This window comes from Podarcis vaucheri, assembly GCF_965113315.1.
Source record: "Podarcis vaucheri genome assembly, chromosome: 7".
Lineage (NCBI taxonomy): Eukaryota > Metazoa > Chordata > Lepidosauria > Squamata > Lacertidae > Podarcis > Podarcis vaucheri.
Genome location: NC_138765.1, coordinates 20,231,794 through 20,256,218, shown reverse-complemented (window position 1 = coordinate 20,256,218; position 24,425 = coordinate 20,231,794). Strand labels below are relative to the sequence as shown.

General features: G+C 45.8%; 1 protein-coding gene across 2 annotated transcripts; it reads left to right on the top strand.

Annotated features, from left to right (window-relative positions):
- Nucleotides 1–294: 294 nt before the first annotated feature.
- Nucleotides 295–23,860, top strand: LOC309537088 (B-cell receptor CD22-like). Of its 2 annotated transcripts, XM_082231552.1 has the most exons (14): nucleotides 295–604; nucleotides 4,247–4,304; nucleotides 4,796–5,209; nucleotides 6,796–7,092; nucleotides 7,513–7,773; nucleotides 9,443–9,703; nucleotides 11,254–11,514; nucleotides 12,118–12,378; nucleotides 13,146–13,406; nucleotides 14,151–14,250; nucleotides 15,777–15,840; nucleotides 16,915–17,072; nucleotides 18,096–18,168; nucleotides 21,848–23,860. In XM_082231552.1, the coding sequence occupies exons 2-14, from the start codon at nucleotides 4,271–4,273 to the stop codon at nucleotides 22,010–22,012; spliced, it is 2,610 nt and encodes an 869-aa protein (XP_082087678.1). In that variant the 5' UTR covers nucleotides 295–604; nucleotides 4,247–4,270; the 3' UTR covers nucleotides 22,013–23,860. The 2 variants fall into 2 exon arrangements, with proteins under 2 accessions (XP_082087678.1, XP_082087679.1); XM_082231553.1 differs by lacking the exon at nucleotides 11,254–11,514 and having other exon boundaries at nucleotides 296–604.
- Nucleotides 23,861–24,425: the final 565 nt, after the last annotated feature.

Genomic DNA, 24,425 nt, shown 5'->3' with positions numbered 1-24,425 from the left:
GATTAAGCCAGTTAACACACAAACAGTTTAATCTTAACTGGAGTTCCAATAATATTAGCTAAAACACAAAATATTATGCAAAGCAGCATACAAATGTTATGTTGGTCACTATGGAGTTACTTTTGCTACCCTCTCTCTGCTACCCTGTTTTTCCTTCTTCCACCCCCCCCTTCTTGCCACCCACATGAAATCCGGCAGATGCCTGCAGCTGATGTTTGGGTCCACCCCTTCCTTAAATGAAACACTGGATGGTCCTCTGCTGTCAGGGGTTCCTGCTGACCAGCCATGCATTGCTCCGGTCTCAAACTCACAGCAACGTGGGTAGGCTACTCTTCTAACAAAAATACCTCACCCTGAACCGCAGAGACTCAGCCAAGCTTGAAGCAGCAGAACCAGATGCCCCCAGATCTTCTGCTCAGGGTAGAAAGAGGGAAGTTCTTGTGACAGATGCACAGCCTTAGTTGCTGCTGGGTTTATTGTTATTTTGGTCCACCATGCCTTGGCTGAATCGGACCCTGGCAAACAGCTGCACTCAGCCCTGAAAGGGCACTCTTAACACTGCTAAGCTGAGCTCCTCAGCCTTCGCCTGCATCTTCACTATCAGGTAGGAATACAAATGAATGATTCCTAGGGAAATAACTCTTACGCGAGAGCTTTGATCTTCTAAGGGATTTTTGATGAATGACCCATAAGGGGATGTCTCACCAGGGGTGTTCGCAGGTGACACACAGCAAGGGTACAATCTGTGTACCTGTGTAGCTAGGCAGTTGAGCTGTACCCACTCGCAGATATTCACATCTAATGTTCAATGGGAGTCGGGTCTGTGTACACAACAGTGGAGCTTTGCAAATCAACGCATGCAAACTGTTTCATGCAAACCCTTGTACTGTGTAGAGGCAGCTGGCACCTCTGTTCAGTCTATTGTGTGAACAAGGCAACTAGCAGTTGTGATCCATGTAGGGCTGGCTGTAGGTTTGGCAGGTCCCTGGGCAAACTGTCTCCTCCAGACAGCAGCCCAATGTACAGGGTTTTAGTTGGGGAAACATTTCCCATCACTTCCCTGGTGGGAGAAACTCTGTAAAGGAGATGTAAATGTTACATAGCTGTGCCTTTCAATGCAGGTGTGTTTGTTTACACAGATTGTCACTGTGGGGGACCCAATCAGGAAACAAGGCAGTGTTAACCCTTCACCCCCCACTGTGGCTTCTCTTCACCTGCAATTGGCAAAGTGAAACAAGATTTTGTTTATCTCAGTTGCGTAGGTTTGGGACTCTCAATTCTGATTGAGATTTGAAGCAAACAGTTAAAGCCTTCTAACAGGCACTCCTCCCTGCCTCTTGGGTTCCGATCTGGATCCAGTATCATGCTGTCAAAATGTGTAGCAGGGTGGGGTGGGGGTGGGGAAACCCTTCCATTCCCGTCACTTAAAGATACAGCTACACAGGTAATACAAACTGTTCTTTGGCCCATGTGTTAGACAGATTGGTAGGAGGTCATGCTGTAGCCGGATTTGTTGAAGTTGGCTTCGCTCCATTTCTCATATATCCTATCTTAATTTTTGGTTTGCCACATTTCCACATTTGTTTGCTTTTTTCCTTTAAAGTATCTTTTTAAAAAATTGTACACCTTTGTATGCCGTTTTGCCTTATAGATACATTTTTCCAAGCAAATTTACCTAACATAAAGCATTTTTAATGTGGTCATTCCTACCAATACATGCATTTTAATGCATACTTCCCCCTCCATGTGCCTTTTAAATGGGCGTTTTGATGAAAGACTTGTGCATTTGGAGAACGGCCAAAGGATAGCTGAGTTTTGGTCAACACTTTATTTCAGGAAATGAAAAGTAGGTAGTTGAACATTAAAATATAGACTGAACCAAACTTCGCTCCCAACCCTAGGGAGGTCTAACCACAAGCAGCCTTTGAATTCAGTTCAGAACTCTTTTCACCCATGTGTCTGTCTGTCTGTCTGTGATCAACTCCGGCCCAAGAAACCAATGTCCTCACTGTGGAAGGACATGTGGGTCCGGAATTGGCCTCCACAGTCACTTACCAACTCATTGTTAAAACTGTGTCTATGGAAGACAATCTTGCTCGGCTACGAGTGATCGCCAAAGAAGAAGAAGATTTATTTTTACAATGTTGCATTTATTGTTCATGTTTTGTGTGTATATGCACACACAGTTAGTTGTATTTATTAATTTGGGCTTTGTCCCCCCCCGGCTTTCCCAAATGCAATACATAAATTCAAAGTTTTCTGTGCTTAAAATACTTCAGTTTTGTTTGCTTCCTCTAATAACTTTTGTACTTGATCAGGAGGAAATGCTCAAGCAAAGAAACTGATGTGAAATAGAATGTCCCTGTTTTCATCTGAGGAATGTCGGAGGGTATAGCTGCACATCCTATTGATGGCCTGACTCTGTAAGGGATGCTACAACTGGCGTGGGCAGGCGTATAGGTTGCAAAGTCTATTTATTGCAAGGGGAGGATGAACTCTAGTAGAGCAGCTCAGTCTGCTGAGTCTTGCCTCTGCGAAAAAGAGGAGACAGAGACAGGATGGGGCTGATGGCAAAGTAAAACAAGATGGACAGCTGATGGGGCAGCCTGAGACCCCTGCCCTGCCCTGCACTCATAGGGGGGACGTCACAGGGCCTGCCATGTCTAAGTCTTCTGATCCAAGCTTCACTGTACTTCCTGCAGCATCTCAGCATGGCGGAGAAGCAGTAGCTGTCAGTGGCCAGATCGAAACAGGCAGGAGTTTGAAAAGGGGCTTTCAATTTTGCAAGGCAAATTCAGTGCATGTTCACTATGGCTGGTGAAATTGGTCCATTTTGGTTTCTCCTTATTTCGAATCGTAAGTTCTGTTTGCAATATAGCTGCATTGTTTTGGAAATTTTCTTAAGAAGTCTCCTTGCTCTCATGCTGTTCAAGCTAGTATTTCTGAGCTCTGAGGGTGAAGTAGACAGGTTGGTGTCTCCTATTTATATCCTACTTCTGATCATTGATATGGGCTCTGCAGAAGGCCTGAAATGGATGTGGGAGTCAGACTGGAATATTTTGATTGAAGACAATGGGTGGACTTCTATGTGGTTAAGGTTCCCATTGACATCCATTTTATCTACCAAGAGAGAACATGCATTGAAAATAATGCAAAAATGGTATAAGACTGCTATGAGACTGTTTCAAACGAAGGTGTCTAATTAGAGATCCTGTTGGAGGGGATATAAGGAGCCAAGGTAATTTCAGGTCAGGTGGAGGACAAAGTGTCAGAGTTTTGGACTGTGGTCTTTGCAGAAATTTCTATAGTGATTGGACAACAAGTATTGAAATCTCTGGAAACACTACTGTTAAATAGGAAGGGCACTACATTAGCTGATTGGCAGAAAGCGGTTTGGGGAGTTGCTTTGGTGACCCCTCCTCCAATAATCTGCTTAAAGAAACAAAATATTAATTTTCTTTTGTACTGGTTTGGTGATTTTTATTGTTTATGAAAGCAAGGATAAAATTCAAAGACAACTCCCAGCAGCATGCAAAACTTTCTGGCTCCTGTGAACATAATAGATTTGAATTTGTATCCCCCCCCCCATCCTTTATGCTTACTGGAGACGGCTGTCTTCCTGGTAGTTAGGGACATTGAAAAGTGCCATACACATAGTCAGCCCATTGGTATTATTTATTGTTTACTTATTACATTTCTATACCACCTTTCTTTTTCTAAGGCGCTCAAGGTGGTGCACATGGTTCCCTCCTCCCTTTCATCCTCACTACAACCCTGTGAGGTAGGTAAGGCGAAGAGATGGTGAGTGGCCCAAGGTCACCCTGTGAGTTTCAGGGCAGAGTGGGGATTTGAACCCTGTTCTCCCAAGTCATAGTCCAGCACTCTAACCATTACACCACACGGGCTCATTTGTCCATTCAAGTCAATATTGCCTACTGACTGGCAGCAAATCTCCAGGACTTGAGGTAGGAATCTCTCCATGCCTTGTGATGACAGGCATTGGATCTGGGACTTTTGCATGCAAATCATGTGCTCTGTCTCTGAGCTACAGCCCTTCCCATAGGAGTACTATGGGAGAAGAAGCTCAATAGACAGGAATAGAGCTTGTGACAGGTTCTCCTCCTTCCACCAAGGTGCATAAAAGCACATTTCCATACACATTCTTATGACTCTGGGAATATATTTTTGATGGGAAATAACTGTTACTGAATGAATCAATAATCCATTTCCACCCCCTTGCTTCCAGATTTGGCCCTTGAATGAATCCGCAATGAGGTGCTTCTTTTGTCTGCTCTTCCTTCCAGGTAATGCATGATGTGTGATGCAGGTTTATTTGTGCCAACAAAAGCAAATTGGGCTTCTGGTATTTTTTCAGCACCACTGCTCTCTTTGGTCTTTAGAAAAGAATGAGGAGAAGGCAGTGGTGGATGTTTGTCTCGCAGATTTCAGCAGTGCCCTTTGTGACACTAAAATTCCACGAACCCCACCTCTGTAGCTCCATTCTGAAACCTTGTCTTGATGCCCCCTGCAGGGTAGTGCTCAGTGGGACCACACCACTCCTGCCACCCTAAAAGTGCTTCTGATGATGTGTCAATGGTCCAGTTTAAATCCCCCACTGTTGCATTGCTATTGACATGTTTCAGAATATTCCTGCAAAAAAGCCACCAGTCTGGAGAGGTAGTCAGAAGTTTAGTTTAGTTTTGATTAGAGAGCACTGCCTTCAGATCATTTTCAACATCCTTCTGAATGCATGGTGGCAGCTGAGCAAAATATCACATGTTGTTCTCCGATTTAGGTATCTTGGGTTATGAAAATATGTTGACTATTGCACCGAATAATCTGGCTGCGTGGGAAGGATCCTGTATTCTGATTCCATGCAAGATCGATCAAACATATAAGAATGTTCGGGTTGACAACTTCTTCCTGATTTGGTATTTTGACGCTAAGTATGAAGACAATCTGAAAGATTATACTGGTATCATGTTATACAATGGCTCTTCGACCCCAAAGAAGTACCTGACTCCAACAAGTCCCCACTTTCTGGATCGGGTGAGGTTTGTTGGGAATTTAACCAGCAGAAACTGCAGTCTGAAGATCTCTCATCTTCAGAAAAATGACAGTGGCACATATGGAGCAAGACTTTATGGCTTCGTCGGAATGAAACGTATCCTAGACAAGTGGTTTGCTGCTGCTGCTGTTAATGTTAACGGTAAGAAACTTTCAGAGATGATTTGTTCTCCACTCTTGCGAAAGTGGTCAAGTAGTCTGGAAGCTAAGGGCACCTCCAGACTGTCACTGTTCTGTGGGAGAGATTCAAGTGCATACCACCAATGTAGATTTATGCTCTTTTAAGTGCTCTGTTGCCCTAGTGAAAGAATTCACTTTTTAAAAGAATCAGCCTTTCTGTAGCTTGGCAAGTGACAGGGTCATGCACTGAAATGTGTGGGGTGAGCAAATGACTAATGTGGGAAGATGAGTAAATACCTCATAAAGAAATCAATATGAATAACAGATGCATAACTGCCCTGTGATCAAATCAGAACAAATGGTCAACAAGGATATACTCTGTGCAAGTTTAATGCAAGGAAATACAGCGGTACCTCGGGTTAAGAACTTAATTCGTTCCGGAGGTCCATTCTTAACCTGAAACTGTTCTTAACCTGAAGCACCACTTTAGCTAATGGGGCCTCCTGCTGCTGCCGTGCCGCTGCGGCGCAATTTCTGTTCTCATCCTGAAGCAAAGTTCTTAACCCGAGGTAATATTTCTGGGTTAGCGGAGTCTGTAACCTGAAGCGTATGTAACCCAAGATACCACTATAAAGATGAACATTCATTAAATAGGTCTTCGGGTGGAGTCCTAAACTTTCACTTTTCTTATGCTGTAATTATAATCCCATAGGAGTCATAGAATCAAAGAATTATGGAACTGGAAGGGATCTCAAGAGTAGACTAATAGTAATGGGTAGACTGGTAACTGAAGAACATTTCTGGAATCCCTTCCTAAGGGTTTGTTCAATGATACTAATAATGTATTTGCTAGGCAGCCATGCCATATCTTTGTGTGAAACTAATGTGTCATTCATCAGCTACATTGTGTTGCATCAAATGTTAGTCCACTCAGAGTAGACCCAATGAAAATAATGGACCTAAGTAGATTAACTACTATAGATACAATGCACTGTGTTCTTATTTGCCCTGCCAGTATCTAGTGCTGAGTTTCTCACAGCACTTTGTTATGCAAAAAGAATCAAATATTTATTCATTTATTTTACTACGTAACAAATTTATAATCTGCTTTATAGCCTGAAGGCCCTGAATTGGCATGCAAGATAAATATAGGGATACTATATACACAAGTTCAGCTTTTAAAAATAAAATAAAAAATTCATATGAACTTCAAATCAAGAAAACCACCTCTGCAAGTTCTACAAAAAAAGAATAAAATCATTTCTGCAAATGTCCATTTGACAAATATCAACTCAGAGGCAGGTATAACTATGCTAACATGCAGCATCACAGAAGGGGTTCAAAATAGGCCTGGATGCTTCTTGCCATTTTTGGATAGATGATCAAGGCTCTTCTTTGCTCAACAGCTTCCCCTTAGATCAGGGAGGGGAACCTTTAAACTTCCAGAAGTTGCAGGATTAGAACCCCCATCACCCCTGACCATGCTGGCTGAGGCTGATGGGAGTTGGGGTCCAAGAACATGCGGAGAGTCACAAGTTCTCCATCTCTGGTCTACAGCTTTCCCTGATCAATGACTTGGAATTTCCCTTTTTAATTTTCTGCATGCAGTGTCACCACCCAAACCCAAGATAGAAAGCAGAATGGCACAAATCCGAGAACAGTGGCCAGTGACAGTGACCTGCTGGGTATTTTACCACTGCCCCGATGAGCCAATTATGTTGACTTTCAGCGGCTTGGAGGAGAGTCGTATGTCTTCCCAAAAAACAACCAATAGAGATGGAAAAGTCCAGACTGTTCTGAGTTTTACTCCAACTTGGGAGGATCATGGGAAAACGCTGACATGCACTTTGAAAAGCCACAGTGGGACAGAGATATCCCAGAGCACCATGACATTGGAGGTGAAATGTGAGTATTCAGGGGGGATGAAACTGGGCTATGTGGGGGAAATCTGGAAAAAAGATATTCTGCCTGAACTGCAGAAGATTCTGTTCCTCTGAAAAGCCATCAAATCAAATCAAATCAAATCAAATCAAATCAAATATCTTTAATACGGTCAATGACCAGGAAACATCTGAAAAGCCATCGTCTGAACTCTCAATCTTGTGAGGGATGGTGGGCTCTGGCTTAGGCATTTACAATAGCAAGAAGCATGTGATTGTCACATTTGAAAGGATGTCTGTTATTGAGTACAAAATGTGAGGGGATCCTTGCAAGATGGGAGGGGGTTATAATTAAGGGTCCCTGATTATATTCTAGGACCTCCAGCCTTGCAGCTGCTGTCACTTTCTGATGGTACTTATGACTTCCATATTTTTCTTATTTCAGATGGTCCCAAAAGAGTTAAGCTGAGCGCTATGCCTGGAATCACAGTCCGAGAAGGGGAGAAACTCTCTCTTGCATGTACAGTCAACAGTAGCAACCCTGAAGTTACATACCAATGGTACTGGAAGGATATGCGGAAATATGAATGGACGAGCTCAATAAAGGAATTTGATTCTGTAGGAGAGCAAGATTCTGGTGTCTATTGTTGTACAGCTGAAAACACAGTTGGATCCAGTAGCTCAGAACTGACCATCAATGTCCAGTGTGAGTTTCTTTGTTGGGCTGGTGAATGATGACCATCAAGATTTACAGACATTACTCGCCTCTTCCTTCCTCTTCTGAGGGACTTTTCTTATTTCAGAAGAGAACTACTTTCTCCTCCTGATTTTCATGCACTGTGTGACTATCAGGACAGGAAACAGGAAAAAGCTTGTTTAAAGCTATACACACACCAATATAGTTTGTAAATCATCGGTCTTGCATAAAATGTACCTTTAGAATACAATCTTAAGTCCAATCACCTTCAGCCTCACTCACCTCACAGAGTGTTTGTTGTGGGGGAGGAAGGGAAAGGAGAATGTTAGCTGCTTTGAGACTCCTGAAGGGGAGTGAAAGGCGGGATATCAAATCCAAACTCTTCTCTTCTCCAAAGATGGGCAGGGTTGCATCCAGGGCTGGCTGGTGGCTGGCTGGGTCTGGAGGAAGCATAGACATGGCCTCATTTAACCCCATAGGTGCCGAACTGCAGTATCTGAACACCTTTCTGTGGACTTTCCCAACACCCCCAAATGAGAAATAACAGATATGATGAGAAAATTATTTAATGCTATCCCCAAATCTCCCTCCTGGGGTTGGGTTGACTCACCCTGATTAATGTGGCATGCTGGACCAGGATCTCCAGCAGCAGGATTATAATCCCCACTCAGACATGCAGTTCACTGGGAGTTCCTGGACCACAGTCACCATTTCTCAGCCTAGCCTACTTCACAGGATTGATGTGAGGATGAAATGGGGAGGTGGAGAACCACACGTAGTAGCCTGAGCTCCTGGGAGGAAAGGTGGGATGAAAATATATACTGTAAATAAATAATGGTTGGCCAAATTAATACCACAGCAGTAAACATCATAATCACCACCAATTAATTAACTGACGATGATGATGATATAGTAGAGGTGGCAGTAGTGATTCTGTTGACACGGTGGTAGCAGAGATGGCAGTCAATGGTGATGATAAAAGGGTAGTCATACTCTGACCACCTGTGTGTGGAGACAAGCTCTGGCAGACTGAACAGATGAGCCCAAAGTGGGTCCAATGGTCAAGCAGATGGTTTCTGTACTTGCTGTAGAGGGGAGTGAGGGGCAGATGGGCTCATCAACCCTGGGAACGTAGCCCATCTAGGAGAAGGAAAACTCTGATCCAGAGTGGTGTCCCTATGACGGTTAGATGGTGCCTTGTATAGATGGTGCCTCCTTCTGGCAACTCCTGCAGTCAAGCTGGTGCCAATCATACTGCTCTGCTTTCTTGTGGACAACATCAGCAAGTCGGAGAAGGGGGTCTTGTAATCTGGGCAGCCCAGGACCTCCATACCCACTGCCCAGGCTCGCACCATATGGAGGTCACTTTGATGCTGCTAATGCAGTGATTTGACTAAACCCACGGAAGCACGCTCTGTTGTCTCTCAAGACAGGTGGATGCCAACAACAGTCACCATCAGCATAGTAATGATCTGTCTTCTAACAGTATCTCAAAATGTCCCTCCTGGAGTGGGCTGACTCACCCTTCCATATGGTGGGGCCAGTTTTGCTACCTTCACCAATCCCTGAATACACACGTTACTCTCTCACAGTTCTCTTGTCCCCCAAGGAAGCACACACATTTTCTTGCCCTGAAACAAGAGTCCTGATTTAAGTGTCCATAATTTCTGTACCCCAGATCCACCAAAGGATGTGAAGATTGACGTGTCACCAGGGAGAATCAAAGAAGGGGACAACGTGGTTTTGCGGTGCTCTTCCCGAGGGAATCCTGCCACCAACCGCCATGGTTGGTATAAAGATAGGGAGTCTGACATAATTGGAACTGACAAGGAGCTGCATTTTGAGGCGATCCAGGCCAGAGATTCCAGTACCTATTACTGCATAGCCTGGAACACCATTGGAAATTCAACATCTTCATCCATCACCCTGGACGTTCAGTGTAAGTAACCTCAGTTTCAGGAAGTGAAGGGTCTGTAGCTTGGACTTTGACTGGCAGGGTCATAGCTGTGCTGTGCATCAGCTGCCACCTGATCCTGATAAAAACCCTGGAGGTACCAGGAATATTGATCACTTGCATGCAAAGTATGTGGCACATCATATACAAATTTAAAAGACTGTTGGGTGTATTTGCTGGAGAAGGTTAGCAATGGCAGCTGGACATGACAGCTTTGTTGTACCTCCACCATCAGAGGCTATGTGTTGGAAATCCCAAGTGGGGACAGTGTTCTTGTGTTCATGTCCTGCTTAAGGACTTCCCATAAGCATCTTGGTTATTGACCACTGTGAGATGGGCCTTTGGCCTGATTCCTATGGGCTGTCCTGAAGCTCTTACCTTGGGATGCAATGAGAGGTCAAGCAAGGCTGTTTGTATAAACGAGCAGCTCTGCTTGATTTCTGCAAGCTGAATTGGGATAGTAGCACCAGCCACCTTGAGTGAATTTTGTCCCAATCCTGCTTGTGCACAGCCCTTGAATACCATGCTGGCGGAGGTGGAGGGTGAATCCTTTACTCTCTGGTTAGAGCTTATGGAGAGAGTTGGGCACCACCAACCTTCCTCTATTGATGTTCTCCATGTTCATGATCCTTCTTTGCTGGCTAGTGTAGAGTGAATTAAGGCCATTGAATCCTTCAGTTAAGAACAGAGTTGGCTGCCTTATACAGAGTAGGACCACTGGTCCCATCTAGTTCTATGTTGTCTAAACTGGCCATGGCTCTGCAAAGTTCCATGCAGGAGACTCTCCTAACCCTGTGTGGAGATACTGGGGATTGAACATGGCACCTTCCACATGCAAGACAGATGCCCTACCACTGAGCTATGGCCCTTCCTTTTAAAGGCTGTAAATCTGAATGTGCAAGGCCACCACTGCATTTTCCGTATAAGCAATTTCTTGCTCACCTGCTCCTACATAATTTCTACCTGGGAGCATCCACAGTGTGGCAGACTAGCAGCCCATGTGTGTTGACTGCTCCCATGCTTCTGCTGGTGATATTTGAATGATGCTGATCATGCTAGTGGGACTGGGAAATTGGGTAGCGATTCTGTCAGGGCAGGTGCCAGGAGCTGGTCAGTAATAACTCACATGATGTCAGTGAAGTTAACTCTTTATTCAAAGAAACAAACAGCTCAGGATTCCAGGCCTAGTGGGGACAGTAACTCTTCCCAGTAGATTGTGGGAGACGTCAGAGATTGAACTACAATCTTTAAGCTGCAACCTTTCCCATGTTATTGTGAATATAACTCTTAACTTTTGGAAAGTGGGTATAAATGTAGAAATGAAATACTTCTGGAAAATGACCAGAAACTGTGCACATAAACAACTTGGAGATTATCAATATTAACTGGTCAATGTGTAACATTTGTATTTATGGGAATTTATGCTCATTCTTTGCTATTTTGTGTGTGAATGATTATTGTGCACATCTCTCAACTACGCACATCATGGATGATGTTTCTCAGGAATAAAAAAAAGCATTGATTTGATTTTCCAGATGCTCCCAAGAATGTCCAGCTTACCCTTAATAGCCGTCAGCCCATAACAGAAGGAGACACTGTCCTACTGAACTGCTCTGTGGGCAGCAGTAACCCCAGTCCCAAACAGTATAACTGGTACAAGTCAGGGGAACATATAAGTCGTAATCAGGAACTGTACACCTTTACTGCATCACCTGAAAAGGTCAGCATTTACAAATGTCAAGTTTGCAACGAGATCAGCTGTACAGCATCTGCACCCGTCTCTGTGACAACACTCTGTAAGTAATGCTACTGGAAAACCTGGAACACATGTACCAGTCAAGCAGAGGGAGAGGTTATGGGAAGGCAGGTGCAGTCATTTCGCAAACTTGAGCCACACAGGCTACGTGGCTCCACTACGTGTTTGGAGAATTGCAGGTTCAACTTAAATAACTTAGCCAAATCATGAGAAGGATGTACTCTTTGGCATATAGAGCCTCTTAGCGTAGACTGATCTTACACCTGAGATCCCAAGTTGTTAGCAGCCTTATACATGACAGAGGCCAGGATGCTTGCCTATAGAAATTGTGAGCCATTATCAGTCACACCTTACACAGGCAGACCTGCTATGGCAGAAAGATTTTGGAGAATGTTTTTTTCTGATGCTCCTCAAGGGGTGAGCACCCACTGTTGGCACTATTTAAAAAAGGCAACTGCCCAAAGCAGGGCTGTTGAGTGCAGCAGGCATGTGCTTTTCAAGCTGAAAATTGAGGTTGATCACTCAGATTTACTGCAGAGGAATCTGTATTCAGCGGTTGTTGTGTGTGTGGCGGGTTTTGCATGTGTGTTCAGGTGCGAGGGCAGGTGGGGAACTTCATCCCCTTTGGTCTCTCCTCCTGCAGTTGGTCCCAAGGATGTGAAAGCTGTGCGAGAACCCCTGGGGCTGATCAAAGAAGGCAGCTTTGTTAAGCTGAGATGCGAAGTGAGAGATGCCAACCCCCAGGAGCTCACCTACATATGGTACAAAGAAGGGCAACAGCTGCAGCTGGACTCTACGGTGACCATCCCAAAAGTGACCCCTGAGCATTCTGGCAGTTACTATTGTGCAGCAAGCAACCAAGTAGGCTCAGCAAAGTCCTCACCAGTTTGGCTGAGTGTCCGTTGTGAGTATGGAAAGGAGAGACTCCTGAAGATGGCTTATGAGGACCCCACCCCGAGTACCTGATTCCCTTACTCTGTCCTCAGGGGTGGCCCATCCATTCTCACTGCTTGAGTCAAAATGGAAAGTGTCACTCTGCCCTGCCATTGGCACCGCTGCCTCCACCACCCTCCCTGCCATTTCCTTCACTGGTGGAGAAGTGCTGATTTCAGGCGAGATCTCCCCAATTTTGGGTAAGATCTAGCCTGAAACCATGCAAGATATTGTGTACTTCACAAGAGCTTGTCCAATTTCAGTGAGATTTCAGCTGAAATCAGGGTCAATACCAGCCCCACTTCACCCCTATAAATTGGGGCAGTGGGGCAGGTGGGGTCTGCTTAGGCAGCTATTGCTACCTGAGGGAGCATCCCCACCCCGCCAAATGGCACATCACCCTGCCTGTCCTCCAAGCATTGCTTCTAGCTGAGGACAAGCTTCCAAGATCTTTTCTTCAACCCTTGCCTTTTAATTAGAACCAGAGCTGTCCTTTCCATCCTCCTTAGTTTCATTGTTTCCTTTCTAGAACACAGCAGGGAAAAAGGATGGGGGCAAAATTCAAGGTAAAAAGTTGGATCTGCCTCTCAATAGCTCTGGCTTCACCTACTGTTGGTCTCTCTCTGTCTTCTGCTCTACAAGCCCCAAAGGGCACCAGCAACCCTTGAGTCATATTGAGAGCCTTAAGACAAATACTGGACTGTGCTGAATGTATCTTCCCTGCTTTCTTCTTGGCAGATGGGCCTCGCAATGTCCATTTACTCCTGAGCACCCAGGATGCTATCATTGAGGGAATGAGTGTCTCATTGAAATGCGATAATGATGCCTCCCCACCAGCTGATGTTTACACATGGTACTGGAACAAACAGAGGCTCCAGGAAACTTCCAAGATACTTCAGCTTAAGAAAATCCAGGTCGACCAGTCAGGATCCTATCACTGCAAACCTTCCAATAGCATCTCTGAGCAGGAGTCACCACCCATGGGCATCACTGTGTCCTGTAAGTAGTTTAAGGTTACCAGATTTTTTCCAATGAATCCGGGGACACTTTTCAACTTCAATAGGAATTATAGGATTTTGTATGCGGACTGATTTGTAAATCCGGGGACTGTCCCTGGGAAACGGGGATGTCTGGTAACCTTAGAGTAGTTATTAATGGCAGGTCAAGAATTCTACCTTGCAAAATGTTGTTTTAGTAGCTGCATGACCATCCTTTGTCAAGAATTGTATGTTGATAATTATTGTGGAAGGACGATCCATGGATATAATGGCCAATGCATTTCCAACAACCTGTGATTTTGGGAGAGTATTGTGACCTGACCAAGGAGCATCGGCAAAGGAGAGTCTTGAGAGCTAGACAGATAGTTCTGGAGGGTTGTATTTGAACCCAGGACCAGAGGTTCCCCACTGCTAATCTATACAGATTTGCTGTAGTGTCAGAGTTATTGTGGGAAATAAACATGGCAGCAAACCCAGCCACTCAGAGCACTAGATGGTGGTGGTGGGGTTCAGAAAGTGGGTATACACAGCCTTGCCTGGGACCTTCTGCATGCAAAGCCAATGTTCTGCAGCTGAGCTCAGGCCCTTCTCACTGCTTGCAAGGCAGATGGATGCCAAGGAGAGGAACCTGGTGGACTTCAGTGTGCATCTGAACAAAAGCCTGCTTGGGATCAGGCAACAATCTCTTCGCCGTTACAGCCAGGTGTTGCAAATTCTGCGTTTTCTCCCTTTCTGTGTCATGTAGACAGCAGAGCTACTGTGTTGAAGCGTGCCCTGATTGGCCTGGGCAGTGTCCTATTTGCGGTTTTCCTCCTGGGATTGCTGTTGCACGTGGTGCAGAGATGGTAAGTGGTTGTGGGGAGCAGTGGCGTAGCGTGGGGGTGCAGGGGGTGCCGGCCGCACCGGGCGCAACATCGGGGGGGGTGCTCACACTCGCAGCTCTCTGCCCCTACCTGGCTCACTCACTCTCTCTCACTGCAGCGCTGGCTGTGCGAATCAGATCCGAGCCGCTGGGTCGCTGCCCACTGTGGAGGGGGTGGGTGCCAGGCGTGCGGTGCGGAGAGAGAGCGAGGGACTATCTGGGGGAGGGACAGTGCAGCGGCCGCCCAGCGCAGCGCTGAGCGCCGGAGAGAACCAGACCAGCCCAGGCAGCAGCAAGAAGAAGCTGGCAGCGGTGGCAGGTTAGGGGTTAGGGGGCGCAAATTACTTGCCTTGCCCCGGGCGCTGACAACCCATGCTACGCCGCTGGTGGGGAGAGCCTCTTTGACCCAGGCAGGTCATTAACTGGTGGTGTTTCTGAAGGAGGTAGGCTTCCCTGTTCTGTTGGCGTTGTATTATTGTGCATTTAATTATGTATGGATTTTATATTCGAATTGAGAGCCAGTGTGGTGTAGTGGTTAAAAGTGATAGACTTGTAATTTGGGGATCCGGGTTCGCATCTCCGCTCCTCCACATGCAGCTGCTGGGTGACCTTGGGCTCATCACACTTATTTGAAGTCTCTCAGCCCCACTCACCTCACAGAGTGTTTGTTGTGGGGGAGGAAGGGAAAGGAGAATGTTAGCCGCTTTGAGACTCCTTCGGGTAGTGATAAAGCGGGATATCAAATCCAAACTACTACTACTACTACTACTACTACTACTACTACTACTCTTCTTCTTCTTCTTCTTCTTCTTCTTCTTCTTCTTCTTCTTCTTCTTCTTCTTCTTCTTCTTCTTCTTGTAAACTGCTTAGAAGCCATTTTGGCATGTAAGCAGTATGTAACTGTAAATAACTAGTGGGTAATGTCTGGCATTGCCCAGGAATTTGTAAAAAGAAAATAAAAGAAAAGAAAAGTGTTTTTTAAATGGATAGTGTAGTGGCCCATCATGCCCAAAATCAAACAAGTCACATTTGGGCCTGCCATCCTGCTTCATAGGGGCTCCTGGCACCCAAACTTTGATGAAGCCTCCTGCCCTCACTTCTTGATACCTCATGCTAAGCTTTGTGATGAAATCTGGAGAGGTGGCCAAACCTATGGCAAAAAATGATCAAAGTCATACCCATGTCCAGCTTCAGTCTGCCATCTTGATTCAGAAGGGCATTTGGCATCCCAACAATGACAAAAACCACTACCCCACCGTGAGAATTCTCATGCTGAATTTAGCAATGATAGCTTGATAGCTGGGAAAACCTGTAGAGAGCAGACAGATAGTCCAGTTTCCAAAATATGTAGCAGAAGAGATTGACCAATGATCTGACAGTTTAAATAATGCCTATCAACTTTCTATAAATCAGACACACCTTCTGTTTGGTGAAGGGATTTGGAAGTGCTGGTAGTCTTCTGGTGAACTGCCCCAATGGGACAGAACTGTATCTTTTCTACCATTGCAGGAAGAAAACATTAGACCCTGGCACTGGAAGGGCACGGAGATCAGGCTCATTTTTTGTGAAGAAGGTTAAGTCTTATTTTCCACTGGCATCATTACTGTGATGGGATGATGAGCTGCTTGTGCGTAAAATCGTAGTCCCTCAGAGTCTGTGCAAGTTCACAAACCTCTGTGTGTGACAGAGCTCCTCAGACATGTCTGCTCTAGTCGCTTGCAGATTCCGACAGTGGTTGCTTTCGGAATCATTTCCAGCATAAAAGCTCCTTAACGGAAACACGTCTTCTGGACTCGCGGCGTGACAGTTTCCGGCGAGGAGTGGGTCTCCCTATGGGAGCTTCAGACACCTCCCCACTGTTCTCGCTGGACATGTCCCTGACCCCTCCCTCTTGCTCGCTTTCCCTCAGAGACCCACCTCTCCCCCTGCTGGTTCCTGCTTCAGCTGCTGGGTCTCTCCCAGCCTCCGTGAGACTTTCCACCAGAGACCCACCTCTCCCCCTGCTGGTTCCTGCTTCAGCTGCTGCGTCCCTTCCAGCCTCCGTGAGCCCTTTCCCCACCTGTTCCTCCGATGGCAGTTCCCTGACAATTACATTGTTGGAGGGTGAGGGTGTTGAATCTGTTTGCAAATAACAAGTGACATGACTGCTTCTGTGACCAGCCAATGACCTCTAGATGTTGCTGGCAGTCGTGACGATCAGCATGAATTAACAGGACAAATTAGATGAAGCTGCACCACAGTCCCAAGTATGATGACTGTGGTTGCTTCTTCTCCCTTGTGGCAAGTAGCAACCTCTGGAAGTCATCCCTCCAGCCTTGCGCTTGGGACTGTGGTGCAGTGGGAATTGGTTTTCCGTCCCCTTGCTTTGAAAAAGAATTAGATAAGTTCATGGGAGATATCAGTCAGTACTAGCCACAATGACTATGTTCCATCTTTACAGTCAGAGGCAGGGTAGCTCTGAATTTCAGGAGTGGTGGCTTTTCTCAGCCCTGAGTGACACATGGGACACCCTGTGAAATACATCTCAAAACGCACAGGAGCCTCTCATCCTTTGCATGGAGGTGTGGGTGGGCAGGTGGAATATATGTCCCTGCAGAGAAAATGAAGGTGTCCTAGGCAAGAGAGTAAACACTGCTTTGTTTCTTAGGCCAAGGGAGAAAAACTGTGTAATGGTAACAACAGGCTGAGAGAAAATGGAGCAGATGGCTCCATTGGATTCCTGAACCAGGGTGCAGAAACTTCAATTTCTTATGCGGCGCTCAGGTTCCCTCCAAGTTTGTCCGAGGAACGCACTGTTTATGCCAGGTATGATGGGGAGCAGACTAGAGGGTTGCGGGAAGCTGTGGTACATACGTTGCCTTTTTTTGGAAGAAGGGGGAGTCAGACAAGTGATGGGTTTAGATGAACTGCAGTAGGAAGGGGCTTCCACATGCAAGGAGCCACCACTGAATAGGCCCTTCCTATACACTGCCTGTAAGGGACACAGGTGGCGCTCTGGGTTAAACCACAGAGCCTAGGATTTGCCGACCAGAACGTTGGCAGTTCGAATCCCCGCGACGACAGGGTGAGCTCCCGTTGCTCGGTCCCTGCTCCTGCCAACCTAGCAGTTCGAAAGCACGTCAAAGTGCAAGTAGATAAATAGGTACCACTGCGGCTGGAAGGTAAATGGTGTTTCCGTGTGCTGCTCTGATTTGCCAGAAGTGGCTTAGTTATGCTGGCCACATGACCTGGAAGCTCCCTTGGTCAATAAAGCAAGATGAGCACCGCAACCCCAGAGTCGGCCACGACTGGACCTAACGGTCAGGGGTCCCTTTACCTTTATACACTGCCAATGCCCATATTTTCTCTCTCCTTCCTTCCCTATGATGGACCAGATACAAAGGAGGTCACCAGAGCTCCTGTGAGTTTATCACTGGTGTAGAAGAGGGGATTTCAGTTGGTACAGCTTCTCATGTGGTGGGTGGGGAAAATGTCCCCATCCTGAAACCACATCGTTTGCATGATGATTAAAGACTCAGCAACCCCAGTTCTTCTTTGCATCTGGTACTTCATCTCCTGTGTATGGGAAAGTGTATAAAGTTAATAAGGGACCCACCCACTGAAAATCAACAATCTACTACAACATGGTGCATTCTGGATGTAGATTACAACTCCAAACATCCTTCACCATTGACCATGCTGGCTGGGGATGATGGGAGTTCTAATGGAGGTCTAATGGAGGGTACAAAGTTGACAAAGGCTGCTATATTGCATTCATGCAGCCTAAGCACTAAATTCCTCCTCCACACTCTGAATGCTTTTCTAACTGGAAACTTCAATTCTTTACAGTGTTAAAGCACCACAGCCTTTGGATGATGCCGTGATCTACAGTGTGGTAAAGAAACCCGAGCTCCCCACAAAGGTACATCTTCATTGTAAGACAGAATCCCATGGGATGTGTGAATGACCTGGCTTCCCCAGTATTGTAGCCCATGATCTCCTATGGTTGGCATGTCTGGACATATGGTTGGACGTATCCCAGGGGCCCACATCCTAGCAGGTTCTCCACTGACCAGAGAACCCTAGAGTTGCTGTGGTGAGGAATAGACTCACCGAGGGAAAGAGGACCACGGAGGGTGTCCTCCCAAGGGGTCCCCCATAACTCCAAAACGCTGTGAGGTTTGGTCCATGCAAGGTGGAGGTAGGGGCTTCAAAGGGGTCTGGTCCCAACACAAGCATGACCAATGTTTCAAGTATTGTACTAACTTTGGTTGTCATTCAGACTGCAAACGGCAGTTTGACTCACACTGTAGAGAAACAGGTTTAAGAGCAACATGTCTGCCTCTTTTAAAGCATCACAGAGAGTTGCGGCTTTCAATAAACGTTTATTGAATATATGGGAAATAACTGTGTACGCTGTCAGCATTAAAAGAAATTCAACAGTGCAAATAAGTTTTGATGGATGCAATAACGGAACACCGATTGGTATAGTTTTTGTAAAATGTGCAGGGATTTATTATACGTAAAATGAACCATGGAAAGAGAAGAATGGAAGTCATGGATATCTCAAGGGTGTAAAATGAGAATTTTAAATTGTGAAACAGAAAATTAAATGCAAAATATATATATGAGAGAGAGAGAGAGAGAGAGAGAGAGAGAGAGAGAGAGAGAGAGAGAATTGCGGCTTTCAGTTTAGTACAGGGAATTCAAGCTGTCACTAGAATATTTTTCTCAACTTTGTGGTCAGCTGTAGAATAGGTGTGTGGTGAGAAGAACAGAACAGGGGAAGCCCTGATGCAATTTTCCCCAACCTGGTACCCTCCACCTGTTTTGGACTAAAACTCCCATCATGCCTGATGATTGGCCATGCTGACTAGGAATGATGGGAGTTGTAGTCCAAAGCAGCTGGAGAACATCAGATTAGGGAAGTTGCCTTAGTAGCAGCCTCCTTTGGAGTCATGAAAAAGTCAGGTTTAATCCCACCCTGTTTTTGTAAAGCAACTTGAGAAGGTGGTTTTTGTTTTAAAGGACCTTCAAAAACAAAGAGCACCCAAATCTGGCAAAATAAAATGCCAGATACCTTTAATTAGCTGGGCTAATGTCACAACCACGAGAGAAAGGTAAACCATCCCTAACCTTCCCAGGTAATCCACTTCTGGATAGATAATGAACTGCCTTCATAGTGATTTGTTGCTCATGGCACTTGTTTTAGGACAAGTGAAAACTGAACTGAGTGGGTACCATTTATTTTTTAAATTTTAATTTGCTTTGAAACTCATATCATCAGGCTTGCTAATGCACAGGGCCATGCTGTCCTGATTCAGCTTCTGGTTTCTTATGCTGTCCCACCCCCTTGTTGGCAATTTACAAGAAATCGTCACCCTTGAAGTGAAAACCATTTTTCTTAAAAAAGACGAGCATGTGTTTCCTTTGTAAGGCCCAGATAGAATCTCTGCAGAGCGTAACACGGCCCCAGGGATATGCACTGCCAACAGCATCTCCTACTAGCTGTGCTACTTTTTTAAATCATTACAGTATGCCAGTGCCTTCTGCTATCTGCACGAGAAGCAGAAATTCAATAGGTAAAGAAGGCTTTCCTTGCCATAGTGGTGAGATGGGAGAGAGAAGAGAGAAATCTCTTGAAGTCTGATCAAGCAACTGTTTAATAAAAGTGTTGGGGCATGCGGAAGACCTGCCCTAAAGATGGGGAAGGGGAACAAACCTAGATCTGTATTAATTGGCACTTCGAATGAAGCTACAAATCACACCACCCCTGATTGTTGGCTATTCTGGCTGGGGCTGGTGGGAGTTACACTCCAATGATGTCTGGAGGGGACTGAGGTGGGGAAGGATGCTCTGCTGCATCCAGGAAGCCTAACCACTAAATCCAAAATGTGTAAGTTTTATCAATTGCACAGAGATACCTGTTGTAGCTTAGCTGGGTGGGAATGCAGATGTAGTATCATGAAAAACTGTGGTCCTTAAAAAAACACACGAAAAAACCCAAGCTGTTAGCCCTTAATTTTGCAGTGAGCACCCTGAAAAATGTGTAGGTGGTTTCTACGAAATATTCCAAGGCTTTGGGTGGAAGCTGCCTTAAACCTAGCCAAACCATTGGCCTTTTTAGCTCTGTATTGTCTATTCCAGCAACCTTTTTCAGCCATGGGCCGGTCCACCGTCCCTCAGACCTTGTGGGGGCCGAACTATATTTTGGGGGAAAAATATGAACAAATTCCTATGCCCCACAAATAACCCAGAGATGCATTTTAAATAAAAGCACACATTCTACTCATGTAAAAACATGCTGATTCCCAGACCGTCCGTGGGCCGGATTGAGAAGGCGATTGGGCTGCATCCGGTCCACGGGCCTTAGGTTGCCTACCCCTCGTCTATTCTGATTAGTAGAAGCTCCCCAGGATTTCAGACAGGACTATCTCCCAGCCCTGGAGATGCTGGGAATTGAACCTGCCATGCAAGGCAGATTCTATGCTACTGAGCTTTGATAAAGGGCCAGGGAGGGCTGGGGAGCATTCTTAGTCTGAAACCCTGGAAAGACAGTACTTGCAGACAACACTGAAGTACAGTAAATGGACCAACAATCTGACTCAGTAGAAGGCAGCTTGCTTTGTGTGCGCTGCAAAGATCAAACAAACGCCACCCTTGTTGTCAGCATTTCTTTTCCACAGATTTTGATAATGGACATTCTCTGCAGCTGTCGGGATTCTGACAGCACCTGGCATGCAGAAGATAATACCTGACAATGGAAACCTGCAGCAGCGGACAGTGTTTGATATTAGGCATGATTTTAACAGCTATAATCTAGCAGCAGCTAATATTTGACCATTTATGATATTCTATAAGTATTAGAGCAAGGATGCAGAGGTTGTTGGACTCCGGCTCCCATCAGCCCCAGCCAGAGCACCCAATGGCCAAGGATGATGGGAGCTGTAGTCCAACAGAATTGGAAGGACTACAGGTTCCTCAGCTGTGCAATAGAGGTCACTATTTGACAGCATCTCACAGGACAGTTTTTATGCAGCCGCCACCAGTTTTGCTTCTGCAATATACTAGCCAACAATTGACGTATTAAGGTTGGTAGATGACATGCAATGAAATGTACTCCAGTTTATATAATGCATTCATTCATTCATTCAGTTATCCAATCAAAACAGGCAAACTGCAACATTTTGATACCCCCCCATACAACTCTATCCAAATACTGCATTTTGAAAAATGGGCATATATTGACCTTCTTTGGAGTTTCATTTCAGTGTAACCCTGGGTCTCTCTAACACAGTAGAGCAGTCTTCCCCAACTGAGTGCCTTCCGGATGCTGTTGGACTACAGCTCCCATCATCCCTGACCAATGGTCCTGCATGCTTGGGCTGATGGGAAGTGGGGTTTAATTACATCTGGAGGATACCACATTGCCTACCTGTGGTCTCCTGGTAGCAGCTCTCTGGAATTTGAAGCCAGGGTTCTTTCTCAGCCCTGTGTGATGCCAGGGCTTGTATCTGAGACCTTTTGCCTTTAGAGTAGACCCTCTGCTCCACCACTAAGCTACACTCCTTCCCCTCAACTTGTATCTCCTTCTGCTTTAGGGAGACACCAAACCTGACTACGAGAACGTGGTGAACAAGAGTGAAGAGGAACTGCATTACTCATCCTTGGTGAACCTGGGCCCACGGCCTCGCCCCACCTATGTAGACGCTGAAACAGACTCTGAATCGGAGGAGAGCATCCAGTATGCATCCTTGAAGCACTGATCCTCTTGGAACTAGCAGAGATCAGGAACTACTCCTAGACTCTTTCCCCTCTCTGTTGAGGTGGTGCCAGTGGCTGGGCCTGTATTATAGCTTGCTGTTTGCAATCAAATGCAGCAGAACTTGAGCGGGTAGTGCAGATGATCTGGCTGTACTGGGAGACAAGCAAGGCTGAGGTTTAGATAGATATGGTGCATCACTGCCAGCACAGCACTCCACCTATCAACACATTTCATTGGTGATCGAGATCAGTATCCCCAAGTCTTGTCTTTCCCATTGGATCATATGGGAAAGATCTGCTATTCCTTCCTTCCTTCCTTCCTTCCTTCCTTCCTTCCTTCCTTCCTTCCTTCCTTCCAACAAGTCAATCCATACTTGCCACATAGAAAACTGCTCTCTGTATATTCCAGGTGAGACTATTCATTCATCCAGTCCGGTATCATCAATCTTGGCTAGAAGCAGCTCTGCAGGCTCAGAGGTCTTTCCTATCATCTGCTACCTGATCCTTTGAACTGGACATGTCACAGATCGAACTTCTGCATGGATCCTTCCACTCAGCTATGGTTGCATTTGGTTCAGGGATTCCCAAGCTGGGTGGGGTCCCACTGTACCTTGAAATGGATGGGGAAGATATTTGATTCAGATCATGTTTTACGGTAAACTTAAAGAATTCTCATTTCCCAAAGCCACACACAAACCGAAACACAGTTGTCCCTCAAAATTCTCATTTCTGCAAATTTTGCAATGCAGTTCTCCAACCATGCGACACCTATAAAGAGGTATATGCAAAGTGGGCATATATATCTCTGTGTGTGTCCCAACTTTTCATATCAAGTGGGCCACAGGGGTACTTTGACATGAAGCCTGTGGGCCTCACACTGCCTTGTCGTGCAAATGGGGGTGAACAAGGCCAACATTTGACCCCCTGTCAGCTCTCATTCTACCTTCCCAAAGCTGAGTAAGCAAGATGCTGGCTTTGGGAAGGAGATGGGAGGACTCCAGGACCCCATCAAAGCCCTTGTGCCTCCTTCTCAAAGCCCACTGCCTTGCTTACCTGGCTTTAGGAAGGCAGTGCAAGGGCTGTGGGGGAATATCAAATGTTGCTGAGGGCTGCCATAAAAGACCATGAAACCTTGAGAGAAAGACCACAGTGGACCACCCGGGTGTGCGCGTGCGTGCGCGCATCTATTAGTGAAAACAACATGGGAAAATGTAGTATATAAAGGGAAGTTGTTTTGCAAAATGTGCATTAGGCAGAATTGCAGACAAATATGTGCATTTTGGAGAGATTCACACTAAAATGGGTTATGAATTTTCATGAGGACTGATGTGAAAAATGTGAAGAACTGAGCTTGGAAAGAATGAGAAACTGAGAGAAATTAAAACTGACACATTCACCTATACTGCCAGGATCTTCTTGCAGAGGCAAGAGGGCCAGAGGCTGACCTAGGGGAGGGGAAGGGTGATATATGGGCTTTTGTGCTACCCAAGGGGCATGAGCTAGGGCTGGAGGAAGAGGGAGAGTCCGAGCAGTTGGAGATGAGGTAGGAGGTGTCAGAAGTGGAGGAGGAGACTCTTGCTGCCCCCTTCCCCACAGTCTCCAAGGACCAGGAGGGCTGGAAGAGGCAGGCATCTTGTGTAGGTCGCAAGTTTCTTGTGCATGCCCTATCAGGCAATGGGTACTTAAGTCTGAAGGGGGGTATGGTCACACCATTGCACCAACAGCCTAGTTTGGGGCACAAGTCTGGGGCGGCGATGCCAGCTATTTCTTTGCCAAAGCTGTGTGTCCGGGTTCCATGCACCTTAGGAGCTACATTAAGTGTGCGCTTTATCAGAAATGATTAAACTACTGGTCATTTGTCCTCCTTGGGCCAAAGGATACATATGTACTGAAGAGACCATGGGACATACTGCATACCAACCAAGCATATATACTCTCGCTGAGCCACAGCCATTACTAAGCTCCCTAGTCACATTCGTGGACCTATGAGCCCTATGTGGTCAGTGACAAGACATCTGGTTCTGAGAGGTATTGCTACAGCCTTGCCTTCCTTCTGTCACTCAGATGTAATCCATCAGTTTTGACATGCAAGTGTATCCATGGAGTTTGCTTTTGAATCTGTCTATTGATTGAACAAGCAGTTGTCTCCAATGTTTTGCAAAACTTTCTCCTAGCAGCACTGATTGTATCTGAAAGAAGTTTATGGCAGTCCGCTTATATATCCTTTGTATCACATGGTGGAAATACTAATGGTTCCCAGAACAGCTTGAATCCAGGTATCATATCTCAATAACCCCATTCATTTTGTTCTAAAATGTCAAGGCTAGTGGACAGGTCCACCGCAAATGCACGTAATATCAATAACCACCTCCTTCCTTATGATGCTTCCAGCAAATGGGGATAGCATTTATCTGA

Bases quoted from the DNA above. Each gene is read 5' to 3' on its own strand.
- LOC309537088 (XM_082231552.1), top strand. From the start codon at position 4,271: ATGAGGTGCTTCTTTTGTCTGCTCTTCCTTCCAG. The intron at 4,305-4,795 runs GTAATGCATGAT...TCTCCGATTTAG, and splicing joins TTGTCTGCTCTTCCTTCCAG to GTATCTTGGGTTATGAAAAT. The intron at 9,704-11,253 runs GTAAGTAACCTC...TTGATTTTCCAG, and splicing joins CATCACCCTGGACGTTCAGT to ATGCTCCCAAGAATGTCCAG.